This window comes from Centruroides vittatus, unplaced genomic scaffold (genome assembly GCF_030686945.1).
Source record: "Centruroides vittatus isolate TY-2023 unplaced genomic scaffold, ASM3068694v2 contig_417, whole genome shotgun sequence".
NCBI lineage: Eukaryota > Metazoa > Arthropoda > Arachnida > Scorpiones > Buthidae > Centruroides > Centruroides vittatus.
The window spans coordinates 2,230,391-2,250,126 of NW_027122227.1; the positions used below are offsets into that span (position 1 = coordinate 2,230,391).

Genomic DNA, 19,736 nt, shown 5'->3' on the forward strand with positions numbered 1-19,736 from the left:
TTGTAGTCTGTCTCAAAACCATGGAATTGTTTTTGTGCTCAAAATAAATGGTATCTATTATAAATAAATTGATCTTGATTGTAATTAGAATGAGCAATAGATTCTCTTTTTTTTTTTATTACAATGAGAAAAATTTGTGATAAACTTCTTACAGTAGACCATTAACTGATATACAATAGCTTTATTATTGACAATACATTTTAAATTCCAACACAATGGTACTGACTTACACATATTTAATCCATTATGGAAATAATAAACTCATACAAGTATTAGCCACTATTGATGGCTGGTGGGTCAAAGTAGTTAAGGTGTCAGCCTACCACTCTGGGAGACCTAGGATCAAATAGGGGTGGACAAGGAATCCCAGAAATTATTCATGGGTAGTCTGTTCCAGATATATTGATCCCTATCTCCTCATCTGGCTACTCCATTGTGGACCTGGCCAAATTCGTGATGAGCATAGAAAACCGGCCTTAGTGTCTACAAGACAAAAGGAGATAAAAATTAAAAACAAGTATTGGAGACTATCAGTTTCTTATAACATAACTTAAATTAGATTATAACTTATTATCTAATTTGTGTTCTAACTTGCAGACTCAATCACAATCCACTTCTTGATGATGAGTTAATCTATCATTTTTTCCTTTAAGATTGTACTATCATTGTATGGAAAGTAACTATATCAGTTTTTCTCATACTCTCTAGAAGAGTTAATAAAAATAATCCTCTATAAAATGGAAACATATCAAAAAGAAAATTCTGGTCAGTACCATAGTGTTCAAACTTGGACAGATTATGGCTATATTACACAAGCTTTAATGTTAAATTTTAGTTTATAAATGACAGTTTCTTCACAATTTTAATATAGTTTATTTTGAAAGTAAAATGAATTACACCTGGAAAATATGTACAAGTATTGGTGGAAGATTTTTTATAAACAATATGTCACATATAGGATTAATTTTAGCACACTTGCAAAATATAGCAAACATATTCATATTGAAAATTTTAAATCTTTAGACCTACATTTTCAAAATTAAAACTTTTAAATTTCAATACATTTACTACAGTGTCTCTTACAGACATCTTAATTTTTCTTATCTACTATATATAATAATTATAAATTTTAATAAAATCATATAATTATATCATCATTATTCTAAAATAAAAATTATCTAGAAATATAAAAACAATTTTTTTCATAAAGTCTGTGTAAAAAAAACTAAAATATATTTACTTTTCAACTGATCACAGTTAAATCATAACCACTTACTTATTAGATTTAAATCTGACAAAAGGTGCTAAATTTTTGATTATTGCATTTGTTGGTTACGTTGCAACATTGTATAAGCAAATGTATGATTGTTGCTTAAAGAACATGTACACATTCATAACAATTTATTAATCCAATAGTACTTGTCTTGTTGGGCCCTGTCCCTCACTACCCGCCACCCCATTATGGGTTTGCTAAAAGAGGCCCTCTTAGTGATCACAGGGTTGAAAGAGTTTTAAAAAAAGTACTTGTTATCTTAGTAGTAAAATAAATTTAAAATTGCATTGTGTGCCTTAAAGGAAAGTGTAAATTTAAACTTTATATTATATGCCTACATTTACTAGAGCAAAAAATATGAATAAATTCATTTTGTTTTGCCTTGCTGTCTGAGTACTTTTAATGCTAATCTGTCTGTATTTTAACTTCAATTGTTATGGTAACCTATCTAAAAGCTATATTTTATGCCATTTCTTCCTCTGTAATAGCAATTCAAATTTATTACTTTATCAATAGAGAATAAGCATTTCCTAACAAATCATGAGTTTAGAATACAATATACAATTCTGTTTAATATACAAACTGTTAAATATATCAGTTTCAAGTTATGTGTTCACAGATAGTGAGTAGGATACTTTACAAATAAGTTTAAAATCATACACGACTACTTTGGTCCATTTCAAAGTCATACCGAACCAAAGAGTAGCGGGCTTGGTAGAGACGCCACGTCATGGCCGTTTATTTGTTAGAAAAAATAATACAAAGGTTATATAATAGGAAGCATTGCTACATATATAATGACAGGAGGGAAATTTAACCAACTACAGAGCTATTTTTTTGATTTCCAGAAAATGGGATAAAAGTGAAAATTTTACGAAAATTCAGGATGACCAGGACAGAGCAAAAAAATAGTATTATCCTATTCAAAACAGTACATATAGTAGACCAATAACTTATGATAACTTACTGGATTAATTACTGTACCTTTAACAGTGGGATTTTAGAAGAATGATAACATTTTCAACCCAGTTAACAGAATTCCTCAGGCATCAAAAGTGGAATCACTTCACTTTTGACATCTGAAATTTACTATAAATTTAGTGTTATATGTAGGATTTGCCATCTAAATTAAAAGTTTGTTGCAATACTTGAAGCGTGCAATGCCATAATGTTGTAAATGCCAAAAAACAAACTTTTCAGGAGAGAGAAAAAACACTTTTTCTAATGAACAAACTTTAATCAAATGCTATAAAAATTATTTTAACAATTTACACTTTGGAATAAAACATTGAGTTTAATTTCAAACACCTAAGTATGATGGTAAGGAAACAAAAAAAAAAGTTTAAAAACTGGGTTAGAGCCATAACATTGTAAATGCCAAAATTGTGCAAGTGCATAAAGTTGTAAATGCCAAATGTAATTGCAATCATAAAATTAATGTTTCTACAGCTGAAAAACAGTTTTGAATACCAAAAACTTACATTTAAATTATTAAACACAATTTACAAATTCAATATCAATTTTAACATTAAAAACTGGCAATAATCTATTAGTGACTGCTTCCTGGCTTCAACAATGTTCGGCCCACAGTTTTGGTACTTGAACTGGGCTGTAATCTTTATTAATTGTAATATAATTATGATAAATAAAGGAAAATATAAACAATAAGATATTAATTTAGTGTAATAAAAGTTAAAATGTATTTAAAAACTTCAAATTTGAAAGATTAATGAAAGTCCGAATATCATTTTGAAATATCAAATAATAAGGTGATACAGGTTAACTATTAATAAACTGGGATTCAGTTATCCGGTTCTGTGTAAAAAACTCACTGCATTACAAATTGGAATAACAAAATGATGTAAATGTAAACCGTAACATTTACGTGCCAAAAGTCACATGGCTTGCACTTTGGCACTTAAAATGTTATGGCTTGCACATAAATTCATTTTCAAAATATAGCCACTTAGAGTGCCACAATCGCCACAATATTTTTTTGTAGGAAAAAACATTGCATTTAAAATTCATTTCTTCAATAAAATGTATTTAAAGAAAAATGGCATTTACAACCTTATGGCATTGCACGCTTCACTTATAGAATTTGGCAACCTTCTAATCAAGGATATATAAACAGCTTCATTTATACACATGAATACAAACAGTGGTGCACTCGAGCTTTAATTTTACCAAATTGAATGGATAAAAAAATTTTTAATGCAACTCAATGAAATTTCTACTTGGTGACGGCTAATTCATAAGTAGTATAGAAATAGAAGACACAAAACAATATAAATGAAATTAATCTTAATTAAAAAAATATTTTTGGAAAATTCTAGTGTTTTTTTTTTTTTTGGTGAGTGCCAGGCTCCATCACACCACCTCTGGGTGCACCACTGAATACAAGGAAAATTTTAATACTTATAAACTGAAATTTATTAACGGACTGGAAAAAATATCTGAGACAAGAAACATTTGCTGGTAAATGAAATAAGATAAAATTTACATTTTAGCAGTTAAAAGAAACTCATATTTAATAGACCATCTTCAGGTTACAATTCTAAACTGATTTGAAATTTTACAAATATTTAAACAAAAAAAATTCTAACAATGCACCATAAAAAAGTTTTTAATTTGAATTTTGAATGGCTGACAAAATTTAAAACATAAAAAATTAAATACATTAATAGGTCTAACAATAATAATAATGGGAACAGGTTACAGGAGGTTCAAGCCCTTCCTATTGATACAAAAAAATTAAATTTGTTTGAATTTCAAAATGTTTTTAAAAACATTTAGGATGGCAAATATGGTTTATTGAATCATCTGCCAAGCACATGTTAACAAAAGAAACTTAATTATTCAAGTATTTTCAAATATCATTGATTTCAGCTACTTATTTATAGCTGAAATCAATGATATAATTTTTATACAGCCACTGTGTTCATCTCATATAGCAGCAATGTCACTGGACACAACTTCAGATCTGAAGTTGTTTGTTGTGCCTTTCTTTCCTTAAGAATTTCATAAATATGCTAAGACTTCATTTAAACTCCTCTTTACAGTCACTTCACTCCCAGTCAGGATCCATTTTGTAACACAGACTTGGACATTTGGATTCACTACATGGCTGCTCTTTTTCTATTTTTACTATTACAATAATTGCATTAACACTGCATGGTTCTTTGCACTGTTAATGCAGAATTGCTATGAACGCAAAATTGCTACTAGCAGTATCGGCACCACCACAAGGCTTGAAAAAAAGATTTGCATTTAGCAGTTATAAAAAATATTTTACACATTGTAAAAGAAAGTTTCTGAGAAATTTTTGGGAAAAATTTGAAATCAACATTATTGTCAATTGACATAAATGAAAGATGAGGGTAGCCTGAACACAAAAATTCTTCACAAGGATACAGTAGATGGTTCTGTGTGCTAGAATAAAGCAAAGCAAATAATCATCAGAGTGGTGAATTGTCCAACCTATGCAAATACAGTATATTTTTTCATTTTGTTGTTGGTGTGTCATTGTGTCGGAGATGCAAATAGTATTCTTATTATGTAGAAAACTGGAAAAGATTTCAAAAGGTAGTTATTAACAGAATTATTTAATTCTGTGTAGTTTTAGATAAGTCTTAACTTTTAACTGGTGTTTTATTGTAAGTGAAATTTACAAATGTATAATTACTGATATCTGGCATCTGATTAAATTGACGCCAGTGGGAGCTGCTGTCCTCCAAAATGGAGGTGGTATTGGATCAAGAAGCTGTATGAATGTCGGCTACTGTCAGACTCAGATGATAACAGAAAAAAAGGAACCTTTGAGGTTTCTGGAAAGGACTAGGAATGGAAGGACTAGGTGCTAATTTGGAATTGTCAAGTGACGATATGATGGAGAATGATCTCACACTACATGAAATGCCAGCGGTGGTATCAGTTGCTGGGAAGGAATATGCAAATAGGTGGACGGATGTAGTGTCAGATGGATTTAGAGAGGAAGGAGATATTGTGCAGATTGAAGGTTTAACTCTTTGAGGCACAGAAGTTTTCCCATAGTTGCACAGAATATTTTTTAATATAAAAAAATGTAAAAAAACATTTGCCAACTGAATGAAACACTTTAAATAAAATATTAAACTGTATAATTATGAGTAACTTCAACTTTTCAAAATGGGTTAAAATATATCCCACCATGTATAAAAAGGTAGTTCAGTTTTTAACACACCTAACCCCAAAGAGTTAACACAAATTGATACCCCAAACCATGACACTGGCAGGAAACTTTACTGAGCGGTTTAACAACGATGGCTCGTTAGCTTGATTGGCAGATCAAATGTTTGCTTTTGTCTGTTGGTGATAATTCAAATTTTGATTTATCAGACCACAGAATTTCATGCCACTTTTGTTCAGACCAGGAAAGATGTTCTTTGGCTCACTGTACCCATTTCTTCTTTTGATGTGCTGTTAGTAAAGGTTTTTCACGTGCTGCATAGAACTGGAAATGCATTTCTTGCAGTCTCCTGCGTGTTGTCGAAACAGATACATTCTTTCCAGTTATATCATTCCATATTGTAGTTACATTCAATGCTGTGGCACAGTGGTTGTTTTTTTACAAACTCCTATCATCAACTTTTGAAGTTTTTCACTGATGTCCAGCAGCTTTGTTAGGTATAACATGGCCATGGTTAGTGTAATAAACAATAATCTGGTGCATTGTTGTAATGCTTAGCATTAGCTCTTTACTAATAGCTCTCTGAAACATGCCACAACTGCGTTTAGCAATGATAGCATATACCTTAAATGTTCTGAAACAGCTTTTCCTCTGGCCATTGTAGACAAAATGCAAAGGTTCATAAATAAGACTAAAAAAGCACCTCATATCATTCACAAGATCACTGCAGGCTAAAGTAAGGCTGAAATAATCAGTTGTTTCAGAAATACTGCAATTGTAACATTATTTAAATGCAAATTATCGGCTGGTCTATGTTCATTGACATGGGTGATGCAGCAATCTGTTTTTTGATGCCTGTGACTCAAGTTTGACTGGTTCAATTTTGTTAAACTTGCAAGATATCAAGTTGATATTTAGCAAAAATAAAAATTAATTACTGTATATTTGTTTTAAATTATGTAAAACATTCGTGCAATGAATCAAAGCTACTTTTTTTTAAACCTATCTATTGGATGGCATATTAACTGCAACCTGATCTAAGTTCAGTGATGACTACAGTTTGTTAAATTAAATTGGTTTATCGCCCTCACCAAGAGTATATGGAAAGTGAGATGTGTAGAATATTATGAACAGAAAAAAAAAAATTGGAAGCTGTAATTGATAAGATAAAGAAGGAAGCTGACCTTGGATATGGAGGTAATGACTGAAAAACAGCAGAATAAATTATATCAAGGTACAAAAAGTACAATATGGATATGTAATAATAGTAAACAGAGGCAGCCCTATGGCAGTGCGAACGATGCAACCGCACCAGGCGCCGTCATAGGGGGAGTGCAGAAAATGCAACGATAGATCATCTGTGCAAAAAATAAAACCCAATTACCTTATTACTACTTAACCCTACCCGCCTAACCTAACCCTTCTTTTTAGCAGACAATAATCTATCGTCACAGGGTCAATTTTTCCTAGCAGTTGCTAGGAAAATTTGACCCTGTGATGATGGAGTACCTCCACCATATTGTTAATAAAGAGACTAATGTCCACTATTCTGGTAAATGTATTCAAAACGAGTTGATCAGCTTACTTGGAAGTGAAGTTCAAAATAAAATTTTGACTACGGCAGTCATCTAAATACTTCTCCATAATACTGAATTGCACTCTTGATGTCAGTCACATTAAACAATTATTTTTGACATTGCATTTTGTTGACACTAATGAAAGTGAAGTCCAAGTGCGTGAGTGTTTTGTTGCTTACAAGCTGGTAAGTAACTCTTTGGGAGCTGGACTCACTGGCCTCTTTCTTGATATTGTTCAAGAGTTTGATTTGGATATGAATGATTGTCGAGGCCAAGGATATGATAATGGATCTAACATGATAGGAGTAAACAAAGGTGTCCACAGCGGAATTCAGAACCAAATCCATGAGAATTTTTAATCCATGTGGCTGTCATAGCTTAAATTTGGTAATAGCAGATGCCACCAAAACATCTGTTAAATTGGTTTCTTTGTTCGGATTTCTTCAAAGACTATTTGTTCTGTTCTCTGGATCAACAAAGCGATGGGAAGTGATATCCAAGCACATAGAAGGACTATCACTGAAAAAAGTTTGTGAAACTTGTTGGGAGAGTAGAATTTCCAGTCTTGCTGAAGTTTGTTATCACTACTCTTCAATTTGTGATGCCCTTCTGGATCTTCACGAAGAAATGAATGACCCAGTTGCAGTATCAGAAGCCATGTTCCTGATGGGGAAGAGAAGGCAGAAAAGGAGATTGTTTGTGAAGTGGAATTCATTGAGGAGAGCTTGTTCGTGTGTTCACAAAGAGTTACGCGTGGAAGAGGGATAGTGCAAGGCTTAAGTGAGTCTTTTGGAAGTGAACACTGCATTTCCTCAGAGAGGGACAAGGCTTATAGGAACAGGGAGCAACGGGAAGTCACACAGGTAGGAGTATTGTATCGGGGTTTACGGAATAGTGGGAGGTACCCAGGGAATGGAGGGACCCCAACCGCCTCCCGGCTGGAGACGGTTGCAGGAGCCAAGAAAGGAACCGGGGCAGGAATTGCCAGGCTTAAGGTACTTGTCTCCATGGACGGAAGTGGAGAAACTAAACAGGATAAGGGACAGTTTCCTGTCAGACCAGGTATACACGGTCTTCTTGGCAGGGGAGCATCCCCTCCACCGACTACGGTCGCTGGAACTATGTGCTGCCATAAATGGGCAGTTTCCAAATCCCAAGAAATTACAAGACGTTCAGTACACCCGCAATGGGCTGTTACTGGTAAAAATGAAGGACCTGGAGGTTGCGGAGTTGGCCCTATGGATAACGTCCCTGGCGGGTATGCAGGTCCGAGGGCGGCTGGCCCCGGAATGCGCGTCGACAGGCTACGTTCTGAGAGGGGGTAGACACCTCACTAATGGCACAGGAAATTTACGACCAGTTGGAGGAGGAGTGACTACCGGTCACAGAAGTATGACGGTTCCCCCAGCCAGAAAACGACGAAACGGTCCCGAGAATGACAGTATATATAGCGATACCCAGCGGAACACCGGTGGAGACAGTGAGACTTTATTACCAGCGGTACAGGTGTGAAAGGTTTTACCCAGGCCACGGATATGCGAAAGGTGCCAGGAGTTTGGACACGGGCCGACGTCCTGTAGAGGGAAATGACGGTGCTCTAATTGTGGGGGCGGCCACGACCGGGCGGACTGCTCGGAAATAACCAGCTGGTGTGCGAGGTGCAGAGGAGACCACAGGGCGGATTCCCCAGCCTGCCCAGAATATAGGAAGGATGCTCAGCTGCTGAAGGTGAGCATGCTACGGAGATGTTTGTACATAGAGGCCAAACAACAGAAAGGGAAAGCCCCAACCACCTACACTCAAATAGTCACCCAAAAGAAACAACCCCAGGACGGGGAGAATGGAACCCAAAGGAGGGACAATAGAGCCCCAGGCCAAAGAGATGGAGACGCAGCTATGCAGACCCTGGCAGAAAGGATCACACATCTAGAAGCACTAGTAAAGGCGCTCATAGGAAAGACAATAGGCTAAGCCAAGGAACAGGGACGTGTGAGGGAGGGCAAGCAGCAGTAGCAGCAGAGGGACCAAGAGCCCCTCCAGTGTCACCGTCCCAGGTCTTTAAACGCCCGCCGCTTGCGGAGGGGAAGGCCTGGCACCCCAGGGCATCCAAGAAGAAGAAAGGGGGCTCAAACAGTCCGGATATGCTCGAGGCGACGTCGGAGTCGGAAGGGCAGCCCTCCGATATGGAAATTGGCTCGAGGACGGGCCTCAGGCAGACAGAGGTAGCAGAAGAAAGATGTGGAATGTCTCCAGCGGAAACAGCCAAATGCGGACGGTGGATGGCTAAGAACGGATCACAGAATGCCTGACGAGGTTAGGGGCATAAGGGGAATCCAGGTTGTGCACTGGAACACACGGGGGATAAGCTCCAAACGGGAGCTTTTGCTGGGGGAACAATGGTTTAGGGAGGCAGACGTTATTATGATCCAGGAGTCATGGCTCGTGGAGGGCAGAGCTCTTAATCTCCCAGAGTTCATGGTTTTTAGGGCCAATAGGTCGGGCGCGCAGGGCGGGGGTCTGGTTACGGCTGTGGCCCAGAGGTGGCCGGCCAGGGTTCACGAGAGGGGTCAGCACCACCAGGGGTGGAGTCCCTGGAGGTACAGGTGTACTTCGATAGGACCCCTATATCATTCATGAACGTTTATGCCCCGAATGGGATTCAGGAGGAGGAAGCTCTGAATGGGCTGACGCAGGACAACTACAGTCCAAGGATATTGGGGGGAATGGAATGCCCACTATCCGTATTGGGACCAGGGGTGCAGCAGGCCAACACCTCGGGGTGAGTCCTCTTCAATTGGCTGATGGACGAAGATTTATGTTGTTGGAACTCGGGAGAGCCCACCCATTTCCACGCGACGGGGGCAACGGCGATTGACCTGACGCTCTGCTCCCCCACCCTTCTAGGGTCAGCCACCTGGCGGGTGGGCCACAACACGCTGACCAGTGACCACGCGCCCATCCTCCTAAATTTGACACTTCTGGCGAACCACGACGGGCAGGAGAGACCCAGAATCCGTCAGACTATGGACTGGGGGAAGGTAGCAACGCAACTGGGAGACAATTGGGCAGCAGAGGGGGGCAGACCGCGAGAATACACAGAGTTAATTGGCCAGGTCAGGAAGGCAGTAGAGAGTCACTCCCAGATCCAAGTCTGTCTCCCCGAGGGAAAGCCCCCTTGATGGAATGGAGAGTGCAACCTTATCAGAGCACGGAAAAGACGGGCGTTTAGGAAGGCGCGGCAGCACGGTTCCTTAATCTGGTGGATGAAATATAAGCAGCTGGGAGCACTTCTCAGATGGACAGCCAGGCAGGCAAGGAGGGAATGGTGGGGGAGGGTGTGTGCGACCCCCCAAATTGGTCGACCATCTACAGGATATTCCGGCGGCTGAGGACCCCGGGCAGTCAGTCAACGTCCCACTATGTCTTGCAAACAACGGACACCCTAACAGCTCCAGAAGAGCAGGCAGAAGCACTGGTTTCCTTTTTCAGGGACATATGCTCCAATGCAGGCTCCACCACAGACAAAGGTTCGGATGAATGAAGGGGATTTCAATATGATCAAGCTTCAGAAGGCTCTCCACAGCCTTCGGGATAAAACACCGGGGCCGGATGGGATTTCCGCGAGGGCTCTGAGGGGGCTCCCTCAGAGTCCCCACAGAGCCCTCAGAGCAGGGAGGGAAGGCAGGTACTGCTGGGGATCATTAACCAGATATGGCACTCGGGGCAGTGCCCAACGGAGTGGAAGCGAGCACAAATTATCTCAATATTAAAGCCAGGGCGGGAGGTGACGGCATGTGGGGCGTACCGTCCAATCTCCATGACCTCTCATATGGCAAAGCTTTTTGAACGGATGCTACTAATCCGCCTTCAGGAGGCCTTGGTGGGCTCACCAGTGATCAATAGGAACCACTTCGGGTTCATCCCGTATAAGGGGGTAGAGGAAGCTATAATAACAATCCATTATACAGTAGCGGTCGCCAGGGCCCAAAGGAAATAGACGTACATGATCTCATTAGATCTGGAAGGGGCCTATGACTCGGTACACCAACAGGACCTGCTAGCAAAACTGGAAAACTTCGGGATAACAGGGAAAGCCCAAAGGTGGCTGTCTGCGTTCTTATTGAACAGAGAGTTCCAGGTGAAGTGGAGGGGGGTAAGGTCATCCCCCACAAGTTCGTTCAAGGGGTGCCGCAGGGGAGTGTGCTGGCGCCAATACTGTTTACACTATACATGGTGACATGTGGACGGCCCTTCCCGAGGACGTGACGGCAATCCTTTATGCAGACGACTTTTACTTCATAGCGACAAGTACCCAGGCTGCAATGGCGGTGAGGAGAGCCCAAAGGGCCCTGGACCACGTGGAACATAGGGCTGCGGGGTGGAGTATGGCCTTTTCAGCGGCCAAAAGTGCCGTCCTCGACCTATCCCCGAAGAAACAGAAGCCATCGGTCAACCTCCGGCTACTCTCAGGGGCAATCCCGCAGAAGGACCCTAAGGACACCCTAAGGTCACACTTTAACAGTGCCCTTACTTGGAGTGCCCACGAGCAATATCTTAGGAAGAAACTAACATGGGCGGGGCGGTTTCTCAAGTACTTCACATCAAGGCAAAATGGGGCGAGGACAGTGGACCTGCTTAGGCTGGTGCAGACAGTCATTTTCCCCATAGCAGAGTTCGGGGCGCCTCTGCTGGATGGCACACCTCCCACAACTATTGCACGGATCGAGAAACCCATTCATGCGGCCCTCCGGACGGCCCTAGGGGTACCGAAGACTACGTCGCTCCTCTCGGTGTATACGGAGACCAGGTACATAGGGCTGAGAGCGCGATTGAAGCATCGGGCGGTAACTCAGGCGGTTACGTATATCTCGAGGGGGAGGTATAGCTCTCTACAGGGGGTGATATCGACTGTGGACAGCCTGGGGCATTAAAGGTGGCGGAAATACCAATACCCGGACCAGTAATACCCGCAGAGTCACCAATACCCGGACCAGGAATGGCTCCTGGTCCGGGTATTGGTGACTCTGGACCAGCTGGGCATCTCTCCGGCCAAGATACACAGGCAAAAGTGGACTCTGCCAAATATCGCCCAGATTCAGGGGAAGGTGAATCTAACGGCGCTTCAGGGGGTAAATTTCACCCACCCGGGTCAATACAGGGTGCTATTCGACGAGATTGGGCAGAAGCAATGGGAGGGGAGGTTGTTAATAGGGATAGACGCCTCGGTCAAAGACGAACGGGCATCGGCGGGGATCTGTATCCCCGAGTGGGACCTCCGGGAGACGTGGCGCACAGCGGGGTCTTCAGGGCAGAGGCTACTAGGATACAGCAGGCAATCGCCCTGGGCAGTAGGGACCCCGGGCCAACGATGATTTTTACCAACAGTAAGGCAGTACTTCAGGCTATTCTGAACATAAAGTTCAATTCACCGGCGATGATAATAGACCTAGCCCCGTCGATCCACTCGTTTCCGGCTCCCCTAGATAGTCTGGATGCCAGGGCATAAAGGGATAATTATCAACGAAGCGGCAGATCAGGCAGCGCGGGGGGACACCCTCACTGGCTCGTGGCAGGGGTCTCTCATGCCCACTGACATCCACCATCTGACACAGGACAGGGAACAGATTACTCTTATGGACCGATGGGCAGAGGCCCTGAGGAACAAAGGGAGGGAGCACCTTAGGCCTTTCGACAGGTGGCCTTACCAGCTAGCTTCAATGCACGAGATGGAGACAATCCTGGCCAGGCTCCGGACAGAGACGGCTCCCCTCAACGGGTTCTTGTATTCGAGGGGGCTACACCCCACCAACGGGTGCCTGCATTGCAGGGAAGAGGAAACAACGGCGCATTACTGGCTGCATTGCCAGAAGTACGCGGCGGCCCGCCGGGACTTCGGCCGGAGCATGGGGCAGGACTTAACCATAGTCAGGTCACCGGCCCGGATTTATTGGCCGACGGCGGCCATCAAACCAAAAGACCACTTAACAAGCCTGGAGAGGTTCATAGTAAGGACAGGCCGCTTCTCATAGGGAGGTGGCACAGCCAATTGGAGAGAAGGCAAACCAAGGCCAGAATCTCCATATAAACCGGAGGAGGAGAAAGAAAGCCATGTTCCTGATTCGGAACATGGAGCAATTTAAGTTTATAATAACAATGGTGGCTTGGCATGATATATTGTTTCAAGTAAACATTGCAAGTAAGGCTATGCAGTCTGAAACGATGGATTTACCAAACACTTCACAATTGCTGAAGAACTGCTCAGAATTTGTAAAAGATTACCGGTGTTATTCGTCTGCTCTGATAACAGCTAGGGAAATTAATTCTCAGGCTGGGATAGATCTTATTTTTAAGCCAGTCTGATCCCAAAGAAAGAGGAGATTATTTGAATACAAGACTGTAGATGAGACACCAACAGATCCTGAAGAATTGTTTAAAATGAACGTCTTTTACCCTATGATCGATACAATTGAAAATGCGTTGATCACTCGATTTACACAACCATCCAAATTAAATGTTACATGGTCCTTTTTATACAATATCAAAACAATTCCTGTAAAGTCCAAATTGGAAAAAGCCTGTGCAGATTTAGAAATAAGTTTAACTGATGGGGAAAAATGTAACATATCTACAGTAGAGTCGTTAATCCGAATCAATTGGGGACTGGGGTTGTTCAGATTAGTGATTTGTTCAGATAACCGATTATGTACGAAAAAATATATTAACCTGTCCGATGTTCAAATTTTTCTCCGTTGCGTGTCACTTCGTGTTGAATTTTCGTCGATTTTAAGCCTAACGAAAATTTTTATAATAATAATCAAGGCTATTGTATCGTTAAAAATTATTTCTTTATTTTGTACAAACAAAATATATATATTGAAGAATATAAAAACATGAAAATTATACTTTAAAAGTAAATCTAGTATCAAAAACGTTCAATTCAGCATGACACAGTCCGACTGAAAATCGTTCGGATAACCGGCGATTCAGATTACCGACTCTCTACTGTAGTTGTGAATTGGTTGAGGAACTTTTACACCTGAATCTATTGTTGAAAGAGTTTGAATCAGCAGAACCAATAAAAGTTCAACTTATTAAACAAAACAGTTGGCAGGATATATTCCCAAATGTGTGGACAGCACTTCAAATTTCGTTGACCATACCTGTAACTGTCGCTGAAGAAGAACGAACTTTCAGTAAATTAAAACTCATTAAAACTTATTTACGTTGAACCATGTGTCAGGATAGACTGTCGGATATAGCAATTTTATATATAGAAAATAGTATTGCCCAGGACTTGAATTATTCTGAATTAATAAAAAAATTTGCAATTGCAAAAGCAAGGAATTTGGCAATCTAGACTTTTTAGTTTTTTTTACATTTCTTAATTTGTTTCAATTTTAAATTAATTTACAATGTAAATTTGACTTTTGCTTGAAGTGAGCGTTGTCTGTGCCATAGTAGTTTGAATAAACCTTTTCGAATATTGTTCCTTTTTACTGTTATTGTTTCTTATCCATACTACTACTATGCTGATTTTTTGGAGGTCTAAGTTATTAATAATGTGAAAAATGTATTTTATCTTTAGTCTCTATGTATAGTTTAGTCTCTACAGGGGGGTGCAACAGTGAGATGCGCACTCGCACCACCTGAAAACCTTGCTAGGGCTGCCCCTGACAGTTAATACAAGATATTTTAAAACAGTTATGTTTTTATTGTTGTTAATGTGCACACAGTGGTGGTTTTTTTTTAAATTGGATCAAATGTAATGTATCCATTGTGTTATTTAATGCATGCTGTGTAATTATGTGTTTTGTTTTTTGTAAGTATATTGTATTACACTGTATGATGTTCTTGTATTTCCCTTTTTTGGTTTTTAGTTTTCTGTAAATTGTTTTTAGAAATGTACAGTTCTTTATAGTTAATAAACTTTATGCAAGTAAGATTACTACTGGTAAGTCTTAAGAGCCAACTATCAATATAAATGGAAGTCAACAGATTCAAGGAATTAACATGATAAAATGGATGGATTTACTGTGCTCAATTCTATCTATGCAGATAACATTTTTCTATCAGTCAAATCAATTTGACTAACTCTTGGGCCTCTAAGATCTAAATAAAACTACAGGTAAAAAGGATAAAATTTTGGTTGTTGTATAGATTACTCCCGGTGGAATTTCAGGACTGAGTATATATCTGAACTGAGGGGACCAAGACAAGTTCAACGGTACCCTACTTTTGGACTGGAGACGAAAAATAACAAAGTTATATTTATGATTTCTTGCCTTTCACAATGCATTCCATGCCATTTTAGTTTTCCATGACAATGTATTTAATCCAACTGCGCGTGGACTTGCAGCCTTGAATATCGACTGAGCTGAAATAAAAGGTTTTCTATTAGCCTAACTAGGGACAGTCACCTCCCGGAGGGATAGGTTAGGTTTTTTGGACAAGCCGCAAATGCGGTGCATAGTACTAGCTGACCGCAAGCAATAGCGAGCATGTTGGCGGCTGAGGCCCTAAAGTCGAGGAGCGTGGGGGCACATGAAAAGAATTTACTCCAAATGTAGAAAATCAGTGTGCCTGTGGATCAGCATCTGCCTCTGTTGAAGGTGAGTGTACAATCTGTTTTCTTGGCCTTTTACGTGGGCAGTTTTCATTAGTCTTTGCCGATGTGTCTTTCAAATATATGGCCGGCTCCAGACTGCCTGTTAAACATGTGATAGGCTTAGCAGAGAGAGTGTTGTGACTCCCGATCGCAATGAAAGTTGTTAAAGTTTGATTATCAATAAACATGATGAGATAATGAAATACTTTTTTAATAGGGACAATATGTATAAGAATCAAAAAGTGCCACCTAGTGAAAAACTCTAAAATGGCATAGAATGTGTTGTGAAAGGCAAGAAATTGTAAATATAATAACTTTGTTACTTTTCGTCTCCAGTCCAAAAGTGGGGTACTGTTGAACTTGTCTTGGTCCCCAGTTCAGATATATACTCAGCCCCGAAATTTCACCAAGAGTAATCCATACAACATCCAAAATTTTTAAATCTTATTTTCTAAATATTTGTGATGCTTAAGTACAAGTAAGAATCTTTTGGACAGCTTTTAACAAATTTAGAACAGGATTTTTTAAATTGCATTCTTATTGTCCACATCATTAACCTTAATTTGTCAATAATAAAAATAGAAACTTATGGAAAATCTAAAGTAATTGGATTTAAAACAAGAATTATGTAAGGTTTAAATCTGACTAACTTCTTTATCACGTTAATTGCCATCCGACGCGCCAGCGGTCGTACTAATTAGGGCCATACAGAGCCATCAGACCGCCCGTCGTCGCTATAACCAATGTAGTTTCACTCAAGGTCAAATTATCCTAGCTTCGTAAGACGTTGTTTTACATCCTAGTGGCAGCCTCTCGTGTACATCTATAAAGTTGGCTTGGACTTCTGGTCGTCATATGGTCTCACGAAGTGGTCCGACGGCCGGCGGTCGTAGTGTTTTTTAAATAAAAAACTGTTTATATCTGATAGTGTTTTTTAAATAGTGAATAGTTAAAAAAAAGAAAAAATATCGAAAACTAGTTTAATTATTCTCTTTTATTACATATAAAGTAAATAATATTACAAAACAAAAATCAAAGTATATAAGTGCGAAATAATATATATTTATAGAAAAGTATAAAAATGAGTATAAGAGTTTTACATACATATATAGTATTCATTTATGAGTTTTTACAAAACAATTTGCACACATTGCAGGTTTTCCTGGACACTGCGCACAATATGTAGCAACTCGTGGCGTTACGCTTGCCTTATCAGCTTTACGACTTCCAAATTGCTGTGTATTTTTAGTGTAGCAGGATGCACAACGCTTCCTTAGTTTTCTATTTCTCTTGTTGACATCTGTAACTGTTTCCAATCTGTGTTTTTTCGGATTTTGAGCTGCAGGTTCTTGATGACTTTCATCATCATTGAGTAAGCTTTTCACTAAAAACTCTTTGAAGGTGGTAATAGATATTTTTTTATCAGATATCTTATTATAAATAATATGTGCATTGACAACGGTAGTCCCAAATATAAGCTCCATTGCAACTTTGTGATACCATTTTACAGACTTTCGTACCGCACTGGAGTAACTAGAATATTGATCAGATAAATCAATACCTGTTTTCCCAATATTGTAGTCTTGAACTATTTTAGGTTTCAAAATTTCTTCTTGTTTGTAGTTTCTTTTACCTGTAGAAGTCATTTCTGTTGTATGTTTTGTAGACAACATAAGCACATCTCGTTTATCTTTCCACTTAGCTACAACTATTCCCTTTTCATTATGCATACCAATAATTTCGCTTTTAGATAATTTTTTGTTTACTACTTCCTTGGGGATGCATTTCCTATTTGTTCTCAGGGTTCCTATAAGATGGGTACTTCTTTCTAATAAATGTTCTGCCAGCTCAATCGATGTATAGTAATTATCTGTTGTGAATGTACGTCCTTCACCTAAATATTTTTCTCCTAGCTTTAGCACAATATCGGTTGATAGAGAAACGTTTCCCTGTGGTTTTTCACTTTTACCTTTATAAATTTGTATGCCATAAGTGTATCCAGTAGCATCAGCAATTTTGTACAATTTAACACCATATTTGTGACGTTTTCCAGGCATATACTGACGGAAACGTAATCGTCCTCTAAATGGGACCATTGTTTCATCTACGCATAAATATTCACCAGGTATATTATAGTATTGATAAAGCTCTTCAAGTATGTCTTTCAGAGGATTTATTTTATGTAGTCGATCTCCATCACTTTCTTCGTTGTTTGAGAAATGCCACATCGATAGCAATAATTCGAATCTGTTACGTGACATGGTTTGTGGTGCAATATCGTTTTTATATATACGTTTTTTACTCCAATAATCAGTTAACTTTGGGTATCTTACTAACCCCATCCATAATAAAAGTCCAAGAAATTTCTTCATTTCCCCTGTATTTGTATCTTTCCATAATCTTAGCCTGCTACTTTTAGTTATAGTTTTTCCTGCCAATGATTGTGCAGCATAAATGTTCGTTTGTTCTGTGATATGTTCAATTACATTATCATTCATAAAAAGTGCAAAGAACTTTATCGGCTCGTCATTGGGAGACAAATTTATGTCTCTCAGTCCTGCATTGAATGTGTGAGGAAAGACCTGATGTTTTATGCATCCGTTAGGTGGAATAATTTTCCAAACGTCACTCACCTCACACAAATCTTCATCTTCATCTTCACTAGGTGAATGTATTGAATCATAGTCGCTCAGATCTTCGGAATATATATTCTCATCAAATTCGCTGCTTTCTTTGTGCTCGGTACGCAAGGTCGACACACCACTTGTGCTTGCCATCTTAACTGTAAATAACTGTCAAATTGCTTATAGGAAATATGTAAAATTCGACCAGCACCTATTGTTTACTGGCCTACGTCACGCATGTACTACTTTGTACTGCACGTGTCATAGATTACAAGACGAAATAAACGTGTGCAGTCCAAACAAATTGTAAAATACTTTTAACACATAGATGTAAAAACTTTTAATTAGATGAGCACGTGTAATTACAGCGGGTTGTAATATAAATAGCCCGTGGTCTTATAGTCTCCAGTTCAAGGCCATACACCGCCAGTCGTCGTTCATATATTTTTATCTTCACTCTCCTGACTGTTATATAACGACTCTTCTATTTACATTATAATAAAATATTAAATTTTCTAATTGTGGCCGGTAAATACGAAAAATATCGTATTACAGGTGGCAGTTAACGTGTTATATTAAGTTCTACTCAATAGGCAAAAGCTAAATTCCTAAAATTAATTTGTAACTTTATTGGGAAATATAACTCTAAATACTGAAGACAATTTCAAACGTATTATGCAAGCATTAACACGCACTTCTGATTAGATGAAATAAATACGACTAGCAAACCCTTTATCAAAAGTTTTTGGCCCTGAAAAGGGCCGTTTAATCGTTAATCTGCTATTTACTTTAAGCACGCTCTCCTCTGATTCTTCTTGCCAACTGGATGTCCTTTGGCATAATGGTTACTCTCTTGGCGTGGATAGCACACAAGTTTGTATCTTCAAAAAGACCTACCAAGTAAGCCTCGCTTGCTTCCTGCAAAGCCATGACAGCGGAACTCTGGAATCGAAGATCGGTCTTGAAATCCTGAGCAATTTCACGGACCAAACGTTGGAAAGGCAACTTTCTGATCAACAATTCGGTTGATTTCTGATAACGACGAATTTCTCTAAGAGCTACGGTACCGGGCCTGTAACGATGAGGCTTCTTAACACCACCGGTAGCCGGAGCACTCTTTCGGGCGGCTTTGGTAGCCAACTGCTTTCTTGGTGCCTTACCACCAGTAGACTTACGAGCGGTTTGCTTAGTACGTGCCATTACTTTCAAAGACAAAAATTCTCACACCGAAAATACTCGACAGCGAAGAAATGAGCAAACATGTGGGCGCATTTATTTTATACTACCGCCATCGAACCCTATTGGTAGATGAAATACTGAAAGCTGATTGGCCCATGACATATTGCTCTCAATCCAGTACTAACTTAATGCTTCGAAGATATACAAATAAAATTTTTGTTTTAAGTATCTATAAAATTAAATAAATCTTAAAACTTTAATTGAAAGTAACCGAAATAGATTGATTTACCATTTTAAATAATCATTATGT

The 19,736-nt window shown here is 39.2% G+C and overlaps 2 protein-coding genes across 2 annotated transcripts; both read right to left on the minus strand.

Annotated features, from left to right (window-relative positions):
* Positions 1 to 16,597: 16,597 nt before the first annotated feature.
* LOC136976675 (piggyBac transposable element-derived protein 4-like) lies at positions 16,598 to 18,281 on the minus strand. Its single transcript, XM_067272034.1, has one exon. It carries the CDS (start codon positions 18,119 to 18,121, stop codon positions 16,739 to 16,741), a length of 1,383 nt encoding a protein of 460 aa, XP_067128135.1. The 5' UTR covers positions 18,122 to 18,281; the 3' UTR covers positions 16,598 to 16,738.
* A 755-nt stretch (positions 18,282 to 19,036) lies between these two features.
* Positions 19,037 to 19,447, minus strand: LOC136976704 (histone H3). The gene has a single exon (XM_067272068.1). The coding sequence runs from the start codon at positions 19,445 to 19,447 to the stop codon at positions 19,037 to 19,039; it is 411 nt and encodes a 136-aa protein (XP_067128169.1).
* Positions 19,448 to 19,736: the final 289 nt, after the last annotated feature.

Bases quoted from the DNA above. Each gene is read 5' to 3' on its own strand.
- LOC136976675 (XM_067272034.1), bottom strand. From the start codon at position 18,121: ATGAATGATAATGTAATTGAACATATCACAGAACAAACGAACATTTAT.
- LOC136976704 (XM_067272068.1), bottom strand. From the start codon at position 19,447: ATGGCACGTACTAAGCAAACCGCTCGTAAGTCTACTGGTGGTAAGGCA.